The 19598-nt window shown below is 35.5% G+C and overlaps 4 protein-coding genes and 1 long non-coding RNA gene across 5 annotated transcripts; 2 read left to right on the top strand and 3 right to left on the bottom strand.

The window, feature by feature from the left end:
- The first annotated feature begins 1016 nt into the window (after positions 1–1016).
- LOC120252960 (sec1 family domain-containing protein MIP3) lies at positions 1017–5430 on the top strand. The gene is made up of 7 exons (XM_039261178.1): positions 1017–1192; positions 1362–1505; positions 1772–1924; positions 2361–2957; positions 3100–4632; positions 4715–4783; positions 4931–5430. The coding sequence occupies exons 1-7, from the start codon at positions 1142–1144 to the stop codon at positions 5057–5059; spliced, it is 2676 nt and encodes an 891-aa protein (XP_039117112.1). The 5' UTR covers positions 1017–1141; the 3' UTR covers positions 5060–5430.
- Positions 5431–5648: 218 nt separating this feature from the next.
- LOC120252916 (PI-PLC X domain-containing protein At5g67130-like) lies at positions 5649–8614 on the bottom strand. The gene is made up of 8 exons (XM_039261111.1): positions 8287–8614; positions 8075–8197; positions 7850–7990; positions 6840–6938; positions 6453–6756; positions 6158–6381; positions 5989–6075; positions 5649–5886 (listed from the first exon to the last, which is right to left on the bottom strand). Exons 1-8 carry the CDS (start codon positions 8602–8604, stop codon positions 5737–5739), a joined length of 1446 nt encoding a protein of 481 aa, XP_039117045.1. The 5' UTR covers positions 8605–8614; the 3' UTR covers positions 5649–5736.
- Positions 8615–10448: 1834 nt separating this feature from the next.
- LOC120252911 lies at positions 10449–12073 on the top strand. Its single transcript, XM_039261105.1, has 3 exons — positions 10449–11086; positions 11207–11392; positions 11492–12073. Exons 1-3 carry the CDS (start codon positions 10583–10585, stop codon positions 11777–11779), a joined length of 978 nt encoding a protein of 325 aa, XP_039117039.1. The 5' UTR covers positions 10449–10582; the 3' UTR covers positions 11780–12073.
- Positions 12074–12764: 691 nt separating this feature from the next.
- LOC120252920 (thioredoxin 1-like) lies at positions 12765–14749 on the bottom strand. The gene is made up of 2 exons (XM_039261115.1): positions 14465–14749; positions 12765–13345 (listed from the first exon to the last, which is right to left on the bottom strand). The coding sequence occupies exons 1-2, from the start codon at positions 14712–14714 to the stop codon at positions 13026–13028; spliced, it is 570 nt and encodes a 189-aa protein (XP_039117049.1). The 5' UTR covers positions 14715–14749; the 3' UTR covers positions 12765–13025.
- A 546-nt stretch (positions 14750–15295) lies between these two features.
- On the bottom strand, positions 15296–16848 carry LOC120253004. Its single transcript, XR_005534194.1, has 5 exons — positions 16819–16848; positions 16448–16558; positions 16148–16340; positions 15640–16065; positions 15296–15537 (listed from the first exon to the last, which is right to left on the bottom strand). It is a non-coding gene; the product is annotated as an uncharacterized LOC120253004 (long non-coding RNA).
- Between the last annotated feature and the right edge of the window lie 2750 nt (positions 16849–19598).

The following is a 19598-nucleotide window of genomic DNA, read 5'->3' as shown; positions in this document are numbered from 1 at the left end:
TCAGTGGCATTTTCATGGTATGATCTGGATGAACCCTGTTCCATGCAATCTTCTTATGGTTTTATTTATTAATTAAAATTTGGTTCTAATTTTTATAGACATTTTCTTATTATGCCTTTTGAAGTATAAAGTATAAACCCAACAATCAGCCATAACAATATTTAAACATGTACATTTTGCCGTCAAACAATGAGTAAGATTTATAACAATTTTGCTTTTATTGAACTCATGTGATACCTGATAGCGCCACTATATTATCCAAGAGATTTTTTTAAGAAAATCAGGTATTGATTTTTTTTTTTAATAGGCACAACCATGCATTGAGGGGTAGTCAAAATTTGATCCAGCACAAAATAAAGCATTTATCAATATATATATATATATATATTAATTGTTGTTTTGCTTGTTTGTTTGTTTTTAATTTAAGTAGTTTATTTACCTTTAAAAAAAAAATATAAAAAGGTGAAGAGGTTGAGTCTTAAAGAGGTAAGAAGAGAAATGATCATAAACAGTGTATATACAATACTCTTGGAAGTATTTGATTGATATATTTTATATTGTGTAATATATTAATACGGCTTATAAAATCACTGTGTATCTTATGTTTTAATATTCATTAAAAATAATCCAAGATAACCGTTGGATCCAAATCCAACGATGAGATTAAAATTTAAAATCCAACTATTGGGAGAGAATGTTGGTGGATAATTTATATATTACTAGGTATTCTCCTCGGTTTCGTATCGGAGTTTTTAATATCATATATAAAATAATATAATTAAATAACTCATATCATGAAAACTATTGTATATTTTGGATTTTAAAAGTCATATGGACATCTATTGCATAAATAATTAGGTGTAATCAATATTTTTTAATTATTAATAATATAAATAAATTTAAATGTTAAAAAAATAAAATTATTCTTGAAATAATCTCGAGCAAATTATACATCTATTTTAATAATATATATATAGTCGACGCTGGTTAGCTGATCAGATCAACCTGAACCAGCTTAGGGAATCCGATCGGACTCGGATCCCTTCCATGAATCCAAAGAAGAAAATAGAGGAAACAAGCAGAGGAGAAGCTCTCTCTCTCTCTCTCTCTCTCTCTCTCTCTGTGTGAGCAAGCCATTCCCATGGCCTCCGCCATCGATGTCCTCCGTTCTTGCCTCGATTCCATCCGCCAGGTGCTCTTCTTTGTCTTCTCTCCTTCCCACTTCTCTGAAGATTTCCATTTCAATCTCGATCTCTCTCTCTCTCTCTTTCTCTCTCGATTATTTGAATCTATGATCTCTATCGAAACCCTATTGGCCCCAATTCACTAATTTGTTTCTGCTTATCTTCCTTGGATTGTAGATTTCCGATGAGGTTTCGGATGCTGTCGTGTATCTCGATGCTGGTTGTTTGGAAGCCTTTCAGTTTATCGGGGCCTTTCCTCTTTTGCTACAACTTGGTGTGCGCGCTGTTTGTAGTTTGGAGAACATGTCTTCTCTTGATACTGTAAGGGTTTTTCTCTTCCATTTGCCCTTATGATCACTCTTTTATGCTGAAAATTATGTCTTTTCTTTCAAATCTTTTATTTTTTGGCTTGCTGTTTAATTCATGGTGAATGACAATTTATTGTAAACTTCCTGTTAAGGATTCATTCATGTCAGTTTGCCATTTTTTGAATTCTGAGTATAGTAATGATGTTTCTACTAAGCAAGCGCTGGTTAGCATAGTATTGGTGTTATGCAGTCTCATTCTTGTTGCTATTATCCTTGTAGGTTGTGGATTGGAACTCCACATTTGATAGCCCTGCTAAGAAGATGATAATTATGACGTCCCGCCTTCTTAGCGATGCTCATCGGTATATTCTGCGTTGTTTGGACACTCATCAGACCATTGTCCATTGTACTATATTTACATCGATCTCAGAGGTGCATCCCAACTCTTTTAGTTGTTTTGTGGATTGTTTTGAGATTTGGTGCCAATTGGCTTCATTGTTTGGGAAAAATCCTGCATCTAGTGTGGATATAAAGTTGCTAAATTTCATCTTTTCTTCTCAAACAACACAAGTTGACTATGAAATTCAAATCAAAGGCATTTAGTTGCTCTATAAAGTAATTTTCTGTTGATCTCTTTTTTCCTGCTAACATGTATTTGTTGTACTGCTTCATTAAATATTTCGTGTTCTGTTGCCATAAAAGATATAATAGATAAGGTTAGTGCCGTTCAACAAGGCTGGATCGAGAAATTTCCTCTTAAATGTATTTACTATAATTTTTTGCCTGCTCAAACTTGCCCATTTTCTTGTGTGATTTTGTTTTTCTTGTCAAAGATTACCTTGCTGACTGCTCTGCTTTACAACTCCAGATAGCTCACTCTGCATATGTTGACTCTCCTTTGGGTCCTGATGCTTTTCATGAGTATGAATCTCTGCTTCTGCAAGACTATGAAGAGCACAGAAAGAGGTATGAAAAAAAGGGACCTCCGTTACTTCAAAATAAGAATATCAGACAGTCTACAGATGGTGACCCCCTTCCCCCGCTTCAACATGAGAAAATCTCAGAGCCAGAGGGTGTTGGCCATCAAGCAGCACCAAACTTAGAGGATGTTGGTTGGGCCGCAATGGATTCCAGCACTGATGATGATCCTAATGTTGAAAGATATTCCAGAAGAAGGGATGCGTATGATGATGGCGCCATCAACTCTTTGGAAGTGGACGATTTGTCCTCTGCAAAATTGGTTGTGTCTGTACGTCATTTCCCAATGATTATTTGCCCGCTCTCGCCAAGATCTTTTGTTTTTCCTTCGGAAGGAATAATTGCAGAGGCGTGCTTGTCGAATGAAAGTGAAGATGCTCTTAGCCCTGGTCTGCCTTCCATTTGCAGTGGTCTACCTTCTGATGGTGATGACATTCCTCCTGGGGCAACACTGACTGCTCATTTTCTTTACCATATGGCTGGCAAGGTAGTGCTTTGACAACTTAAAGCCATCTCATCCGATCCCATCTTATTTATGCATCTTATCTTCTACTTATTGCACTAAATTTCTGTATTCTTGATGTGATACCTTCAGTTCTGAATTCCCTTTCTTGTGACGAATTGCATAGATGGATCTGAAGATGGAAATATTCTCACTGGGTGATTTATCCAAAACCATAGGCAAGATGTTGACAGATATGTCAAGTCTGTATGATGTAGGCCGCCGTAATAGAAAATCTGCTGGTTTATTGCTTGTTGACCGCACACTTGACCTTCTCACGCCCTGCTGCCATGGGGACTCGATTGTTGATCGAGTTTTTTCCTCTTTGCCACGCAGGAAAAGGATTGCATCCATTTCAGCTTCAAGAAGCTCACAAGTTCCAAGCAAGTCTGCTGCCAGAGTTGAACGTCCCTCACTTGATCTAAGAGTACCCTTTGAAACAGTATTTAGTGAAGAACCAGCAATGAGTAACCCTCAGCTGCGTGAAAATATCAAAGCTTTTAGTTCAGGTTGGAACTCTAATGGAGTCAATGGAAGTGCTGATATTGTTGAGCATGCTGAGAAGGATCAAGATAATCTCTTGGACAATGAGATAAGCTTATTGAGTGGTTCGTTTCTAGCTGAAACTATAGGAGGTAACTACATGGAGGAATTACTAGTAAGAAAATCTAAAGATGGGGTCATGCTTATAAAGAAGTTGATTTTGGAAGCCCTGAAGCGTGAAAATGTCACCCCAAACACAAAAGGTCGTTTGAGTTTGGCGAAAGATTTGGAACTCCATGGTTTAGTTAAGAAGTTGGCCATGAACGAGTTATCTTTAATCAGGAACAGATGGATTATCCAGCTGGCGTTAGCTTCTGAAAAGGCACTTAGCGAACCACATAGTTCCCACTGGGATGCGTTTCTGAGTGCTGAAAGGATCCTGAACATAAACTCTTTAGACACTAGTCATAGTCTTTCAAGTCAAATTCGTGATCTCATAAATACTAGTGTCACAGTGAGATCTTGTGATGCGAACAATAGCACGGGAGCATCCCAGAGCTTGCTCTCCTTTCAAGATGCACTGCTTCTGTCCATGATTGGATACATCTTGGCTGGTGAAAATTTTCCAACATCAGGTTCCATTGGCCCATTCTCTTGGGAAGAGGAACACTCACTTAAAGAAGCTGTGGTGGACGCCATCCTTGAAAACCCAGCTTGCACAAACCTCCGCTTCCTTCATGGTTTAGAGAAGGAGCTTGAAGCTAATTCAAGAAAGACAGAGTCTGAGGAACATGGCGGCGGGGCTGCTGCAAATTCAACTACGGTGGTGGAGGATTTCGATGATCAGTGGGGTAGTTGGGATGATGAAGATACTGATCAAAATAACGATCAAGCTTATGGGGACATGCAATTTAAATTGGAGTTGCGTGACAGAGTAGATAATCTTTTCAAGCTCTTCCACAAGCTATCTAGTCTAAAGCAGCGACATTCAACTTTCAAAGAAGGGCTGATACCATCCGAAAGTAATTATTTAGGTGATGCTAACAGTAGAAAAGGATTGTTGTATAAGCTGTTAAACACCTTGCTGGCGAAGTATGATGTGCCTGGGTTGCAATACCACTCGTCAGCAGTTGGCCGGTTTCTAAAGAGTGGGTTTGGTAGATTCGGCCTTGGACAGGTGCATATTCCTTCTCTGGTTTCTGTATATACTGTTTTTACTCATTGTCACATTAGCATATGAGCTGATTATGCTTTTGTAGGCAAAACCATTGCTTGGCGATCAAAATGCAATCATAATTTTCGTTGTCGGGGGCATTAGCAGTGTTGAGGTATAAACTATTGTTACGGTACTCATGACATCTTCTTGGTTTTTTATTTTTGAACTTCCCAGTATGGCATCTTGAAGTGTTTGCTGTTTTAACAGTAATAATACTACTGGTTTCTTAATTTAGTTTTGTTTTTCTCATTCTTACTAGATTGTGGAAATTATGGAGGCCGTGTCAGAGAGCAGTAGACCGGAAATAGAATTTATTGTTGGGGGCACAACTCTATTAACACCAGATGACATGTCTGGATTGTTATTGGGATCGTCTAGTTACCTCTGATGTTCGGCGAAAGTTAAAATGTTACGCGATACATCATGTGAAGATCATGCCATGAATGTTAACTTCTGAAGCAAAACCCGAAAGCACTGATTGCTTCAGTAGCACAATCAATCAATTCTAAAGGCAAGGACGGGGGTAATAAGATCGGCATTCGAAGCATGACCTTCATCCTTTTGCACAGATACATACTAATGTAAGTTGAACTAACAAGATTATTATCGGATTCGCAGATTTGAAGCCGGAAATTACATATAAATGTAACTGATTGAAAGAGGTGAACAGCAAGTATACTTTTTTAGCATGTATGTATCTGGATGTTCCTCTTTTTTTTTTTAAGGAAATGGAATTGCATGGTGGATGGTTTGAGATAATATTTTCGCCTTGCAAACACTTGAGTTGGTTGCCATTTCTTCCATTTCTTGATGATCAATTCTTGGCTTAATTATTTATTAGTAAAAATTTACACTTCATGTTAAATTTAATATAAAACAGATTGTTTGACAAGGTACTACAGTAAAAAAATTCAGTAAAGATAGTATCTTAACCATTCAATTTTCCAGAGGGAAACAATATAAACATGTACATATCACTGAAATTCATATTAAGAAAAAGGAAACCTTTTTTTAAAACACTACAATAATTTAATGTAAGATTGACCAAACAATCACCTTCATAACCTAATACAAGTAACATGAGAAGACCATCACCAATAGCACCATATAAAACCCAAACCACTTGTTCCACATGATCATTGAAGCCATTGATGTACTATTCTCACTAAGTTCAGCTTTTGGGAGGTCTTGGCAACTGCCAAAGCTTGCATTAACCTAAACACAGTAATAAATCCATAATAACATGGGTAGCTTTTAATCATTCAAGTAATCAATCAATCCAGTAAAATTTCTTTTATACAAATAGTATTACTCAACCTTGCAATCTGTGATGCTGTTGCACCCACAAATCAAGTGTCCATTGGCAATGTCTGTAGCTTCCGGAGCTCCACCGCCATCACTTCTCTACACCAGATAATCAAATGACGCACATTATTATTCATCAGAGTGATTTCGAACGATAGTAACTTAATTCGATAAATGGTACCTTGTAAAAGTTCACGGCGATGAAGTTCGGCCATCGGTTACCAGATAAATTATGGCATGTGTTTAGCATGTTAACAAGAGGAGCAGAATTATCCTTGCAAGAAGTTACCAAGTCCGGAGTGGTAGGAAAATAGTTCATCAAGACAAGGGACCTTGACATTGTGTTCATTGGCGGTGATTCAGCTCGGTTCGGGCACAATCCTGCTTTCATACCATCGTCTCCGTCTGCATTCATAGTCATTATGTTGATCAATTGAAATGATCTAGTTTATATAAATAGTAGTAAATGTCCGTACATTGGTTTTCTACAACGTATCTCCATTCGTAGGCAATTCCCTCAGAACTTTCTTTGGCTTGTTTTGATGTGAAGACGACGAGGCGTTGGTTACTGCTGATCATGTCGGTTAGCAATGGCCAATCTCCGCCGTTTTTAGGCATGCGTGACACTGGAAACCAGTACTTAAAGAGGCCGGAAGCATTGAACACTTTTGTGAGACCTTTTGGGGAAGTAACATAGTCTTCGATAAAAATGGTGATTACTGCTGAAGGATTTGCTTCCATGAAGACATTGATTTCTTTGAGCACGTTAATGGCTGGTTGCTGATCAATTCATGGTTGGGAAATATATGTAAAATGGAAACCAAGCGATAAAATTATGAATCGATAAAAGTTCAATTGCTTACAAAAGCTGTGAAGTTGTAGCAAGTGCCACCAAAAGAGTGGCACAACCATATATCATTCTCAAAGTCATACATATCCAGCATTAGACCCCTGACTCCATTCTGTGAAAATTCAATTCAGGTAGTTAATTGCAATAATCTACTTGACAGAATAAGATAAAATCTCTGAAATGTAAGAGTTATGAAAGATTTCATTGAATTAATGTAAGGTCAATGTGCTATATAAAAAATTGGTCTTAAGCTTCCAGATGGACTAGTTCAAAACCTAATCTCAAGTTTACTTTTGCTTGGTTGATAGAACACTCAACTATAAAGATTGAAAACAAAGTATGAACTGTCTGAAATCTTGAGTGGAAACACAGATAAAGACAGCCCTGTTAGCTCATGCTTTAAGAACAAATCAAACAATTGGTTTTTTTTAGTGAGGTGCTTTAATATCTAATGTTGCTTCAAACCTAACAATTAAACAAGTAGAAGAAGAGGTTAATTGCTTCAAATCAATGTCTATGTTCCAAAAGTCAAAACAAGTACTTTTCTTGATAAATAATGAAGCTCTATTTTCAAACATCTTAGACAAAACAACCAATTGTGTGTGAATGTTGTGTTTATTAAACTACAAAGCATATGCACCATCCTTAATTAATTATCTTAATAGACATGATCACACCATTAAGCACTATCATAACCCATAAATTAAACAAATACAAATAAAGGTAAAAGACCAAGATGAAAAAGCAGACTCATTCTCCATAGTGGTAGTATAAACTTATCCAAGAGGAATAGTTTACTCCAAACATCCCTTTAATCAAGAAAATTTAAGTTAACATGAGAGGCTTAACCCCTCCTTAATATCCCCATTCCAAACATTGTCATAAAAGCAGAATAACTCAAACATTGGCATACATACAAATGCATATACATACAAACATACAAGGAAAAAGAAGAAAATTTGGATAAGGATTGAGTGATTGAGTACACTCAATCAAAGAAGGAAAGAAGAGAAGAAACCATACTTGGAGCTGGGCAGTGACAGAATCCTGCTGGTTTGTAGGGGCAACAATTGGGATTCCAGTGAGTGACTTTTGGCCAAGCAAGGCAAAAGAGTTGTGAGTTGTCAACCATGAGTACCTATTGAATGGCAACCCCTTAACCCCCTGCATTCATTCATTCATTCATTCATTCATTCATTCATTCATGGTTGTTTAAAGATGGAAAGAAAAGGTTGGAGAAAGAAGGACCTTGGAAATGGGGTCTAATGGCTGAACTCTTGTACACCTTGGCCTTAAGTTACCATTGGCTATGCATGTCTCACAATGCAGTCCACTGTCACAGTTCTTGTCAAGCAAACATGTTTGCCCAATCTGCACATATTTGAAGAAGATGATAACATTATAATCACTGAAAAAAAAAGAAAGAAAAAACTAAAAGAGATATGAGAGAAAGCAAGGACCTTTGCAGCATATGAGAAAAGAGGCAATTGCAAGGATAGCAGTAGCAATATTGCCAGTACAAACCTTGTTTGGATCATTGAGTTTTTTTTTGTTGTAACTCTGGAAAGCTGGGAAGTTTGTAAGGTAGTATAAAATTTGGTTTTTTTGGATATTTGTTGGGAGAAATGGAGAAGGTGGTGGCTTTTTTTGTGGAGTGTGTACCAAAACTTCCTCAATTCATTGTGGGTGGATATAAATGGGGTTGGTGGTTGCTGACATCTTGGAAACAAATGAAGGAAATAGTTTTTCTGGCACAAAATTACAAATGAGAAAGACATAGCAAAACACTTGCAAAGTGTTCACAAATGCTTTCAAATTTTCATTAGAAAAAAAATATATATATGTACACAAACTTGCAATGTTGTATATAATTTTCCTCTGCAATCAAATACTGAGAGTTCAATTTGTGGCTTATGAATATTTTTTTAAAAAGAAGAAGAAGAAGATCTAGGAATTGTGGATTATGTGGATCACTACAACTGCTTGTATGTACCAGACAATATGCAATATCTAAATTATAGAATATACTAGTTTATATTCGGTTTATTTATGTGAAGATTTAAAAATTATCTATTTTATGTGACTAATGTAATGAATACGTGCTTTTATCTTCTAAAATAAAACATACTCTTGTAAAAATAAATAATTATTAATAGATTTTATTTAAAACTTATATATTTTTAAAAGTAGAGGACATTCCTTTACTGTCAAATAAAGTTGATCTAAAATAGAAATTTGAGTTGATTAAATAAGCAGTTTTAAATTAATATTTTAATATATATATATATATATATATATATATATATATATATATATGCACACACACGATTCATTATGGTTATGCTAACGTCCTAGAACATCTATAAATTAAAAAGACTTATTAATTAAGTTTGATTTCTGAAATATCTTTTAGGCCTACACATGGTAGGAATCTAATTGCCCTATCTGACCGAGTTAATAAATTTCTAGGGGTAGTTAAGCTATTGTAACTGGTGCACTTCCGAACCTGTTTGTCCTTCGACACCCTATTGTGGGGTGGTGCTTGTTGCCTTTGTTAAAAAAAAAATTAGAGAAAAATAGGAAACTTAGTTGTTATGAATGTAAACAATATGATAAATAATACACATAACCCTATTGATTGCACTATTTGATACTGTTTGGTGAATACTGTTTGTAACAATAAATGATTAGCGACCATTGGATTCAAATTCACTAGCTGTGATAGAAATGTGAATAAAATTGTTATGTACATATGTCTCTAGTAAATGGATCATACGGAGATATTTATTTATTTACAAAACATGACGAGTGTGTGTCATAGATATGAATAGGCGTGAAGAAATCTCAATAAGCATCTATAGCCTTACTTTGAGTGTGTTTTTGGATTTGATCATGGGTTCTTTTCAAAATAAATAAATTACACAAAAGATTCGGTACCAATATGTTAAAAGGCGGTCGGTGGTATTTATGTTTTAAGGGTTAAAAATTTCTTCCCCACAATTAAAAATTAAAGAAAAAAAAAAACATTCTTTTGCATGCTTATACGCCATTGCCATCAGACCTGATATATAATAGTTCAACAATCCTAATCAATAATTATAGATGGCAAATGTTGAAAAAAGAAAGCACGTATCTCAAAGCAAGAGAAGGGAATGGGTGGCAGATGATGATGATGATGAGCGGCGGTGGAGAAGTAACTGCGGGCGAAACCGGAACAAATGCCAGCTTCCCGTGAACTGTCCGCAAGCTGACTGCACGTGGTTCACCCATCACTCCCAACGTGATCACACTATATACATATATATAATAATATTAAATAATAAAACACCTTTTACTTAATTAATCAAACCTCCTAATCACTCCCTAATTAATAACCCATCACGTTGATAACTTGATATATAAAGACATTTTTACTTCCCACCCATTTCAAAATTAAATTATTTTTAACATTTAAACTATGTTTTTACCTCTTTCTTTATTACAAAATATTTATTTATTTATTTATTTCTAATTTTTTTTTAAATAATAATAATAATAAACAACCAAAAAGTAAACGCGTACCTGATAACAAGGAAGCTTCCCATGTGAAGTGCTCAACAAGACGAAGAAGAAGAAGAAGAAAGATGAGCTCTTAAAACGCTGTGCTTTGCATTTGGATTCGCATTTCATTTGCATCTGCATTTCATTTGCATTTGGATTTCCTTGTGAATCAGAGATCCTCATCCGAAGAAGAAGAAGAAGAAGAAGAAGAAGAAGATGCACGCGAAGACGGACTCCGAAGTGACGAGCATCGCACCATCGTCTCCGACGAGATCACCGCGCCGTCCAGTGTACTACGTCCAAAGCCCCTCCAGAGACTCCCACGACGGAGAGAAAACCACCGCTTCATTCCACTCCACACCCGTCCTCAGCCCCACCGGCTCCCCTCCTCACTCCAACTCCTCCGTCGGCCACCACTCCCGTGAATCCTCATCCAGCCGCTTCTCCGGCTCGTTGAAACCCGGATCCAGGAAAGTCACCCCCAATGACACCACCCGCACCACCACCGGCGCCTCCCGCAAAGGCGGCGGCAAGCATTGGAAGGAGTGCGCCGTCATTGAAGAAGAAGGGTTGCTTGATGATGAGGATGATCATAAAGGAGTGATCCCTAAAAAATGCTATTTTCTTGCATTTATTCTTGGATTTTTCATTCTCTTCACCCTCTTCTCTTTGATTCTCTGGGGTGCTAGTAAATCTCAAAAGCCTCAGATCTCTCTCAAGGTATCATCTTTTTCAAAAATGCTTCCTTGATGATCTCCATTATTTTCAATTTTTGATCATTTTAACCAAAAATAAAAAATAAAAATAAAAATAAAAATTGAAATTTTGATGTATTTGCAGAGTATGAAGTTTGAGAACTTTATCATACAAGCAGGAACAGATGCAACATTGGTGCCCACAGATATGGTGACCATGAACTCAACCTTGATGCTCACTTTCAAAAACACTGCTACTTTTTTTGGTGTTCATGTCACTTCAACTCCAGTGAATCTCAACTACTATGAACTCACATTGGCCACTGGTGATGTAAGTAAAAATAAAAAATAAAAAAATAGATCTCTTGGTGTTCTTTGATGATGATGATGATGAAGTGTTAATGTTGTTTGATTTTTTTATTTTTTGTAGATTAAGGAGTTTTATCAATCAAGGAAGAGTCAGAGGACTTTGAATGTGGTGGTGGTGGGGAATAGGATTCCATTGTATGGAGGTGGAGCTAGTTTAACTAGTTCTAATGGCAAGTCTAACAACAGTCCAGTGCCTTTGAATCTTAGTTTTCAAGTGAGGTCCAGGGCTTATGTTCTGGGGAAGCTTGTGAAGCCTAAGTTTTATATAAATGTACAGTGTTCTCTTGTTTTGAATCAGAATAAGCTTAATACTCCAGTTTCATTGAAGAATTCCTGTCAGTATAGTTGAGACTTGAGACTTGAGAAAGATGGCTGAGTTTTTCAGAGTTGGGAGACAGCTGGGAATGATGGACTACTACTGAGACAGGTTGGCTTTGATGACTTTTGGAATGGGTCTATTTCATTGAGATTCTTATGGTATAATAATAAAAGAAAAGAAAGAACTCATGTTTTATTGAAGTGTCAAAGAGTTTTGTCTTTGTGCATCACAGCTATGATATAGGTTGTAATTTATTGTTTTTTTTTTTGTCTTTCTTTTTATTTTGTTTTTTGTTTTCTAGTATAAATTATATGTTGTTGCATAGGTGTTTTCCACATATGAGACTAAATGGATTTTTGTATTTCCCTAAAATTTAAATTTAAATTTAAATTTATTCTTCTGTATGTTATAAATAAACTAGACATGGTATTGGCTTTGACATGAAGCTATACCAAAAAAAGGACAAAAAGCTAAAATGTCATGACTCATGCCTTGCTTCATTCCTTTCAAAGTACTGAATAACAGTTGGCATGTCTGTTTACAAGCTAATATGCAAGCAATACTAAAGATTTGATCATAAAACAATCAATAATGCTGTCATCCTTTCCATATTAAAGTTTGATGCTTTGACACACAAATACAAATGTAGGATAATACCTTGAGCAAGAATTTAATTAGTGACAAGCAACGTAAGGAGAATTCTTTTCTGCATACATCCTGATTCATATGCAGTCCCCCATTATCCTAATAGAAACCCATAAAGAGAGGCACATGAACACAATCATCAGCACATAAAAGATTACTAAGTTTAATGGACCAAATTCACAAACTCATCACAAGAATTCATTGAACAGAGGTTGTCATTAAGAACAAAAACCACCTCTTTAATCCTGTAAGCCATAGAAACATATACATGATTAAAATGCAAATTTATCCCGGCTATAATTCATAAGTAAATCCGTTGTTTGTCAAACAATACAAAGATAACAACATAACAAGCAGAATAACAAGATGGTTGAAGAACAAGGTTCATTCCTGAATAGACTCAGTGAACAGCCTTGAATTTTGTTAAATTTGAAAAAAATCAAATATACACCAATGCTTTTGGTACGACAACAATATACAACACATATAGATACAGGCACTCAGGCAGAGAATTACTACACCCGGGACAGTCATATTTCAATAAAACAGAAACCCAGTAGGTGGCACAAGAGGGGTTCCTAAATCAATGAGAAAAGCACTAATGGATTAAAAAAAACCACCTGGCTGCTCATTAGTTAGTTAAAGATTGCTCAATTGCTGTAACATAAACAGACTTGGGCAAGGTACCAGTAATGCTCTGTATTTTCTCTCCATTCTTGAACAGTATAACTGTTGGTATTCGTTCAACACTATTGGAAATTGCAACTTGTGGGTAGTCATCAGTGTTGAGTTTATAAAATTTTACTCTTCCAGCATACTCCCGTGCGATCTCCTCAAACACTCGATTGACCATTTTGCATGGCCCGCACCATGATGCCCAAAACTCAACAAGAACCGGGGCATCGCTCTGGAGAATAGCAGTATTCCAGGAGGATGCAGTTATCACTTCAGCTGCACAAGTCCAATAGGAGATTAGAATCACAGATCACAAGCACAATCACACAATGAACCTTTGAATAAGTGTTAATTTTAACTTGTCACAAATTTTCAGTTAATCTCTCTGTTGCACAACCCAAGCGATGGCTAAAAATTGGACTTCATCTGATCTACTCAACTAAAAGAAAGGATATCTAAGAGCTTAGACTGCCATTGGGCAACTTTTCAAAGACCAAAAGACACAATACTAAAAAATGACAAGACAAATTTCTACTGCTCACTATATGACCTTGAACATTACATTAGCAGCAGGAAACACAAAATTACCAAGAATAACAACAATAACAGATAAAATTTTTTTAAAAAAAGACATAAAAGGAGAAAGACAATATGCGAATGGCTGACATGCATGTCAAATGAAAGCAAAAAATTCAAAAACTAGATAAGGCTGAGGCTAAGTATTAAAAATTTGAGGGGCAACAAAAAATCCCAAGCTTTTCAAATGTTAAATAGAACTCCCTCAAATATGTACACCCTTACACCCATATATTCCAGCCATCAACACCTCTCCAATGGATGACAAGCTCAACCACCAGTTTGACAATGGAAAATCCAACCAAACGGATCCCTACTTGAATTCCGGCTGTACAATTCCAAGGCTAATGAAAACTATATGTGAATGTAAACAACCAGAAAACAAATACTGCAAAATAAAAAAAAATAAAAAAAAGAAATCTTTGAACTCATGTTACATGATGAGCAACCTCTACATGCCAATGATAGCAACTGGTGCATCCTCGCTATACCTAATGAACTACTCCCTTCCCTTTTTCTCTCCATTTCTCTTCCTTTATTCAGAATTTCTCAACATATCATCGTACATACGTAATCCATAAGAATTTATGAAACAATGCCATGCTCAATGCACACACAGAATCTCATATATCAACAATCAAATACTTCCACCATTCCTAACAATTTCCTCATTCCTTCAAACCAATAAAAATATGTTCAATTGATCAGAACAACATCCGATTCACTCAATCAATCCATTTAGGGTTAAAGGCCAAGGATTGACATTAGGGTTTCAATCAAAAGGAACAAGACAAAGATTCAAAGCCATAGAAAGCTTACGAGCTTCAGATAAAGCACAACAAACATTGGAGGAAAAATTTCTCGTCGCCGAACCTCGTCTCCACCTCCTCTTCCAGGCCAACAAGGGGGAATAAGAGGAAGGGATGGATCGAATCCCACGACCATCGAGACCACGAGAGAAGGAGAAGAACCGATTAGGGAGACGGGCTAGTGAGAGGAGGGGAGAAGGCTCCGGCGCCATGAGAGTGGCGCACGATAAGCAGAGAGGCGCAGGGTAAGCCTCAACCATTGATGATGGAATGGAGGGAAGACGAAGAGGAGATGTTGGCGCCCTGAATTTATAGAGACAAAGAAGCGGATTCGGGTGGAAACCCGATAACCCGAAATAGTATTCCTATAAACGGGTCAAGATTTTATATTGGAGTTTAATATTAAAATCTGAATATTAACTTTAATTGTATGAATTATTATTTTAAAAAAAACAGTGTGATAATTACATAATGGCAAAGTATATATTTTTCATACAAATTTTTTTTTTTTTAATAAAGTCGACAAGACAAAACAAAAGATAAGCGGATACGGAGGTGCACCAGTTACGATGACTTGACTCACAGGGTCTTGAACATGAATTGTAATATGAGGGATTCAAATTTGAGACTTTTCAATCACAACTGCAACCATACCAAGTTACATGCTTACTTGTTTGTGTATACATAGAAATATAATCCGAATACGAAGATCAAGAAATGACCGGCACGGCAAATGCCGTTGCTATCATTCTTCGATCTCAGTAGTAGCTGAAAAAAATATTAATCTTCAGAAACACCTGCAGCCAGCTGAATATATATATATATATATATATGTATGTATTTGTTTTTGGAGATTAATTCAACAAATTGTAATGTTTCAACCAAACTGGTAAAGAGTAAATCAGAGTCCCAAGTCCAAAAGAAGGAATGACAGTAAGTAGCATGTAAGCATTAGCCCTCAAAAAGTGTCCATTTCTGCCTCATTGCAAAAATTTCTGCAGCAAAAGCAGCAATAGTACTTAAAGAGCCTACAAACCCAAATTGAATTCCTCTTGCAATGATCTGACATCTCTTTGTGTTCACCTGTGATAGTAATAGTAATAATAATAATAATCAAGATTATAGATTCATTTTCGATAATAATAAGACAGACATTTAAATTTAGAACAAGTTTGGTCTGTGAACCTCTTTAGTAATTGTTGAGAGTGCTGCCATGATACAACATGCAAGAACATTGACAATTAATGTTCCTGTTGGAAGCCATTTGAGGATTCCCTTCCTTCCAATTCCCCGGCCATTTAGTCTTGCAAGGTACCATCGGATCCACACGCCCGGTGGTCCAACCAAACAGCCTAACCAAAGAACAGCTCCACTAGCGACGCTATCTAGCTTCCTCGTCGCTAATACACAACTTAAGCTCCATAAAGTGATGTAGATCATTATCATCGATATCAGAACTAAAATACGTCGATTATAAGTGTTCACTCTCAAGTTTTTGAAGCATAACTTTGGTTTTTTGAGAGCTTTTGTTGTGCCAATTCAGTATACATTTGCGAAGCACCTCTGCTGTCTCTAACCCGTATCGCATGCTCTCATTCATGACTGCCAATCCTATGATATAAAATTAAAGAATCAAAATACAAACAATGTAAAAATAATCAACAGTGTGGATGTAGTTATTAAAAAAAATTACCGAGAACTATGTAACCGATGGCGAATACCCAATGGCCTCTTGTTGAGAAATCAAGCATGTTCATAATTAATCCACTAAAGGTGGAAAGGCTTCCAAGATATCCTGTAGTTAATCCAATCACCAAATGATCGGATATATCACGGAGATCAGCCCTGAATATCACACCAAACCATGCCATGAAGAAGGAACCTGACTGATAAAAATTGTATGTTAAATTTATCTTATGGTGTAAATCAAATTAAATGGATTAAAGCAGGGAACACACACACACATATATATATATATATATGTAAAACATACAATGAGGCATGCAATAACAGGCAGGGGATCAGGGTACAGTGCTGAAATTTCCCCTGTGAGCTTAACAAGGCCAGGACCAAGAAGCTTCTGCAATAGGTATCTTGTGAACAGCTGCTTATGATCAATAAAGATGGTTATGAACATCTTAGAACAAATACATATTCAAAAGTCTCATATATATAATGAGTTTGAGTTTGTGCCATGAAAATCAAGTGGCACAACATCTAATAGATGTCAATGGACATACTTCCATATATACTTGCAATTTTTTTTAAAAAAAAAAATTCTCTCAAGGTTTATAGTTTATTTAGAAGACATTAAATACAAAATTTCAGAATCCCAACAGTCCTTAAAGGAGTTCAAGAGTTTACCCCCAAAATTCCAAACACAGCCAAGTGAATCAAATAAGAAAGGTGATCCAATCCCCCCGGAAGCTTATCTTTCTTTTCCTGCAGACAAAACATTAATTAAAAGTGGCATAACAAATTGCAGATATTCATTCAACAAAAGCACACAATCAAAGAGAGTGTGTCAGCTTTTCTTTCTTCACCTTGAGAGATGAACTCCTCTTAATTTCAATCTGATTCTTCTCACCTAAATGCAAGATAGCATCAGTGGGAAGTGGAGAAGCAGCTACTTTCCCATTTGCCTCAACATTATTCAAAGAAAACAAATCCAATTGCTCATTTATTTCAGCAGCCAAATCATCAGCTACTCTACTACCACTATCTCCTGCTTGTGCAATCACAGAACCATCAACATCTCTGAGCATCTCCTCCACCAAATCTCTTGACAAAGTGAATGAATCACGGATTAAATCACTCGCATCTCTTGAAGGAGCTCTCATGCTCAAGCTTCTGCTTCTTGGCAAGCTCTGAGCTTTAGAAATATCCATGCTTCTTGCAATGCAGTGGCACACTCTTTCTAGGATTTTTATACACTTGGAAGTCAGAAACACTATGATATATAATAACAAATAATAATTGAAAATTATGAATTTTTCCATTTAAAACATCAAAACTAGAACTTTTGTTTAATATGAAAAAGAAGAAAGCTTTTTTGTCTAATTAGATTGCTAGTCATGCATGCAAATACTCCACTAGATTTGAACCAAAAAAATTGCAAAACTAAACAGCAAAGTGAAAGCTTTTGCATCAAATCATGCCAACCTATGATGAAGCAGACTACTCCGTAATTCCGCTGACTTTGTTTTGCATTTGATCATGCAAAAATCAGTAAAACTGTTTGTTTGAATAAAATACAACACAGTTGAGATGCAAGTGGTTCAAATAGAAAACAAAACAAGTTTATTCCCCGATTATTTGATGAGATGAAAGGCCAAGAAGCACAGACACGAACAAAGTGACACGATACAAGACGGACACAAACATGGTGAAAATTAAAGACATGAGTACTACAGGATACAACTATAAAAATTATTATATAGTTGTATACAATATTTATTATAAATATAAATCTATATATTTTTCATGTAATATACTTCATATATTTATTATAGATTATTTTGATAATCTATAGTATTGAGAAGCAATTGGGAAATATAAATGGGTATGTTAAAAAAAATCATTTATAAAGCGCATAAATGTCCTGAGTATTCGACACCGACATCAACACCATGTCCGGGAGTGTCCATGTTGTGTCAGTGTCGGACACAAGTATAACATGGATATATCAAACTCCCCGAAATGTTTTATTTAATATGAAACACAACTTTAATTTCGTTTTGCCCAAAATGTAGATCAAAGTAGAAAAAACCTCGACACTTCGCCATTGCTGAAGGTTAGACAATGACATCCATGATACTTATTTTACGGATGATGAGAAAAAAATCTCGACACTTCGCCATTGCTAAAGTGATTTTTCCATCGTATTTGTGAAACAAAAGAGATAATGATAAATAAGTTTTTGGGAAAAGAGCTACAGAGTAGCTAATTATTATTAAAGAAAATCAGGAAACAAAAGTCTGAGTACAATTAAAGAAAACAAAACCAAAATAAAAAAAACTAAGGAAACACAAAGAAACAAGAAAAAACAGGAAAATAAACAAAGACACTAGTAGGAAAAACCAGACTAATTGATCAACTTCATAAGCCAAAATGGTCTCTCCATGCCCAAGTGAAATAAAGATAGATGAGCCGAATTGATGCCATGAGCAGCCAAAGCATTAGCAATTCTATTCCAATGGTGTGGGATAAGGTCAATCTTAGGATTGTTCAGTATGTTTAACTTAGTTTTTAGAGAATCAAATGCATCCTTTTGGCGCCAATGACCAAATTTAAGGAAAAATTTAAGGTAAAAAGAAGAGATAAATAAATAAAATAATAAATAAATTGAGGTTTTTTTATATAATGATATTTCTCACCAAAATTTATCCGTAGAAGAAAGTGGAATAATTCCGTAGAAGAAAGTTGTCCTTTCATAACATAGTAAATTAAGAGTCGGTGATTTTTATAATAAAATAAAATTTATTTAATATTTTTTAATTGTGGACATGATTTTTTTTAAAATAAATAAATCATAATTTTATTAAAAAAACCAAACAACATAAAATGTCACAAGAATCCATATAATAGGAAAAATACGTAAATACAATCGAGGTGAAAAAAATAAACAACACACCAAAATACAAATAAACTCTGAACTAAGAGAGAATTTCCTCTCAAGGGTAAATAGAAGAAAATGGAAAGAGACTTGCCAGCGGTTTGGGGCTTGGTCACCAAGTCACGTTTATTGTTTATAGGTGATTTTAAGAACTGAATAGTCCTTCTTACTACTATGAAAAAGGACTTTAGCTTTTGTTATTTATTAACAGAAGAAGGTTAAAGCCAAAAGATAAAAGTCGGCCTTATATGTTATAAATAAAATACTAATTACCATATTGCATGTTTCAGTTTTTAAGCTAGGAAGGAAATTACTTAACTACGGTATTGAATATGATGATATTTAATAAAATAAATAAACTGTAAAACTATAAGTACATTGTAAATAATAACACACAAATTAATGTCACATCGAGAAAAGCCACTTCTTGAAAACTAAGGCAAAAATGAAAACTCCTATATATATATATATATATATATTCATAGGTATAATTTTCTAAATAGTTTCTTTACTTTTTTAAATACCCCTC

The sequence above is a fragment of the Dioscorea cayenensis genome, chromosome 25 (assembly GCF_009730915.1).
Source record: "Dioscorea cayenensis subsp. rotundata cultivar TDr96_F1 chromosome 25, TDr96_F1_v2_PseudoChromosome.rev07_lg8_w22 25.fasta, whole genome shotgun sequence".
Lineage (NCBI taxonomy): Eukaryota > Viridiplantae > Streptophyta > Magnoliopsida > Dioscoreales > Dioscoreaceae > Dioscorea > Dioscorea cayenensis.
Note: the sequence above shows the minus strand (reverse complement) of the source record. Positions and strands in the feature narration are given on the sequence as shown.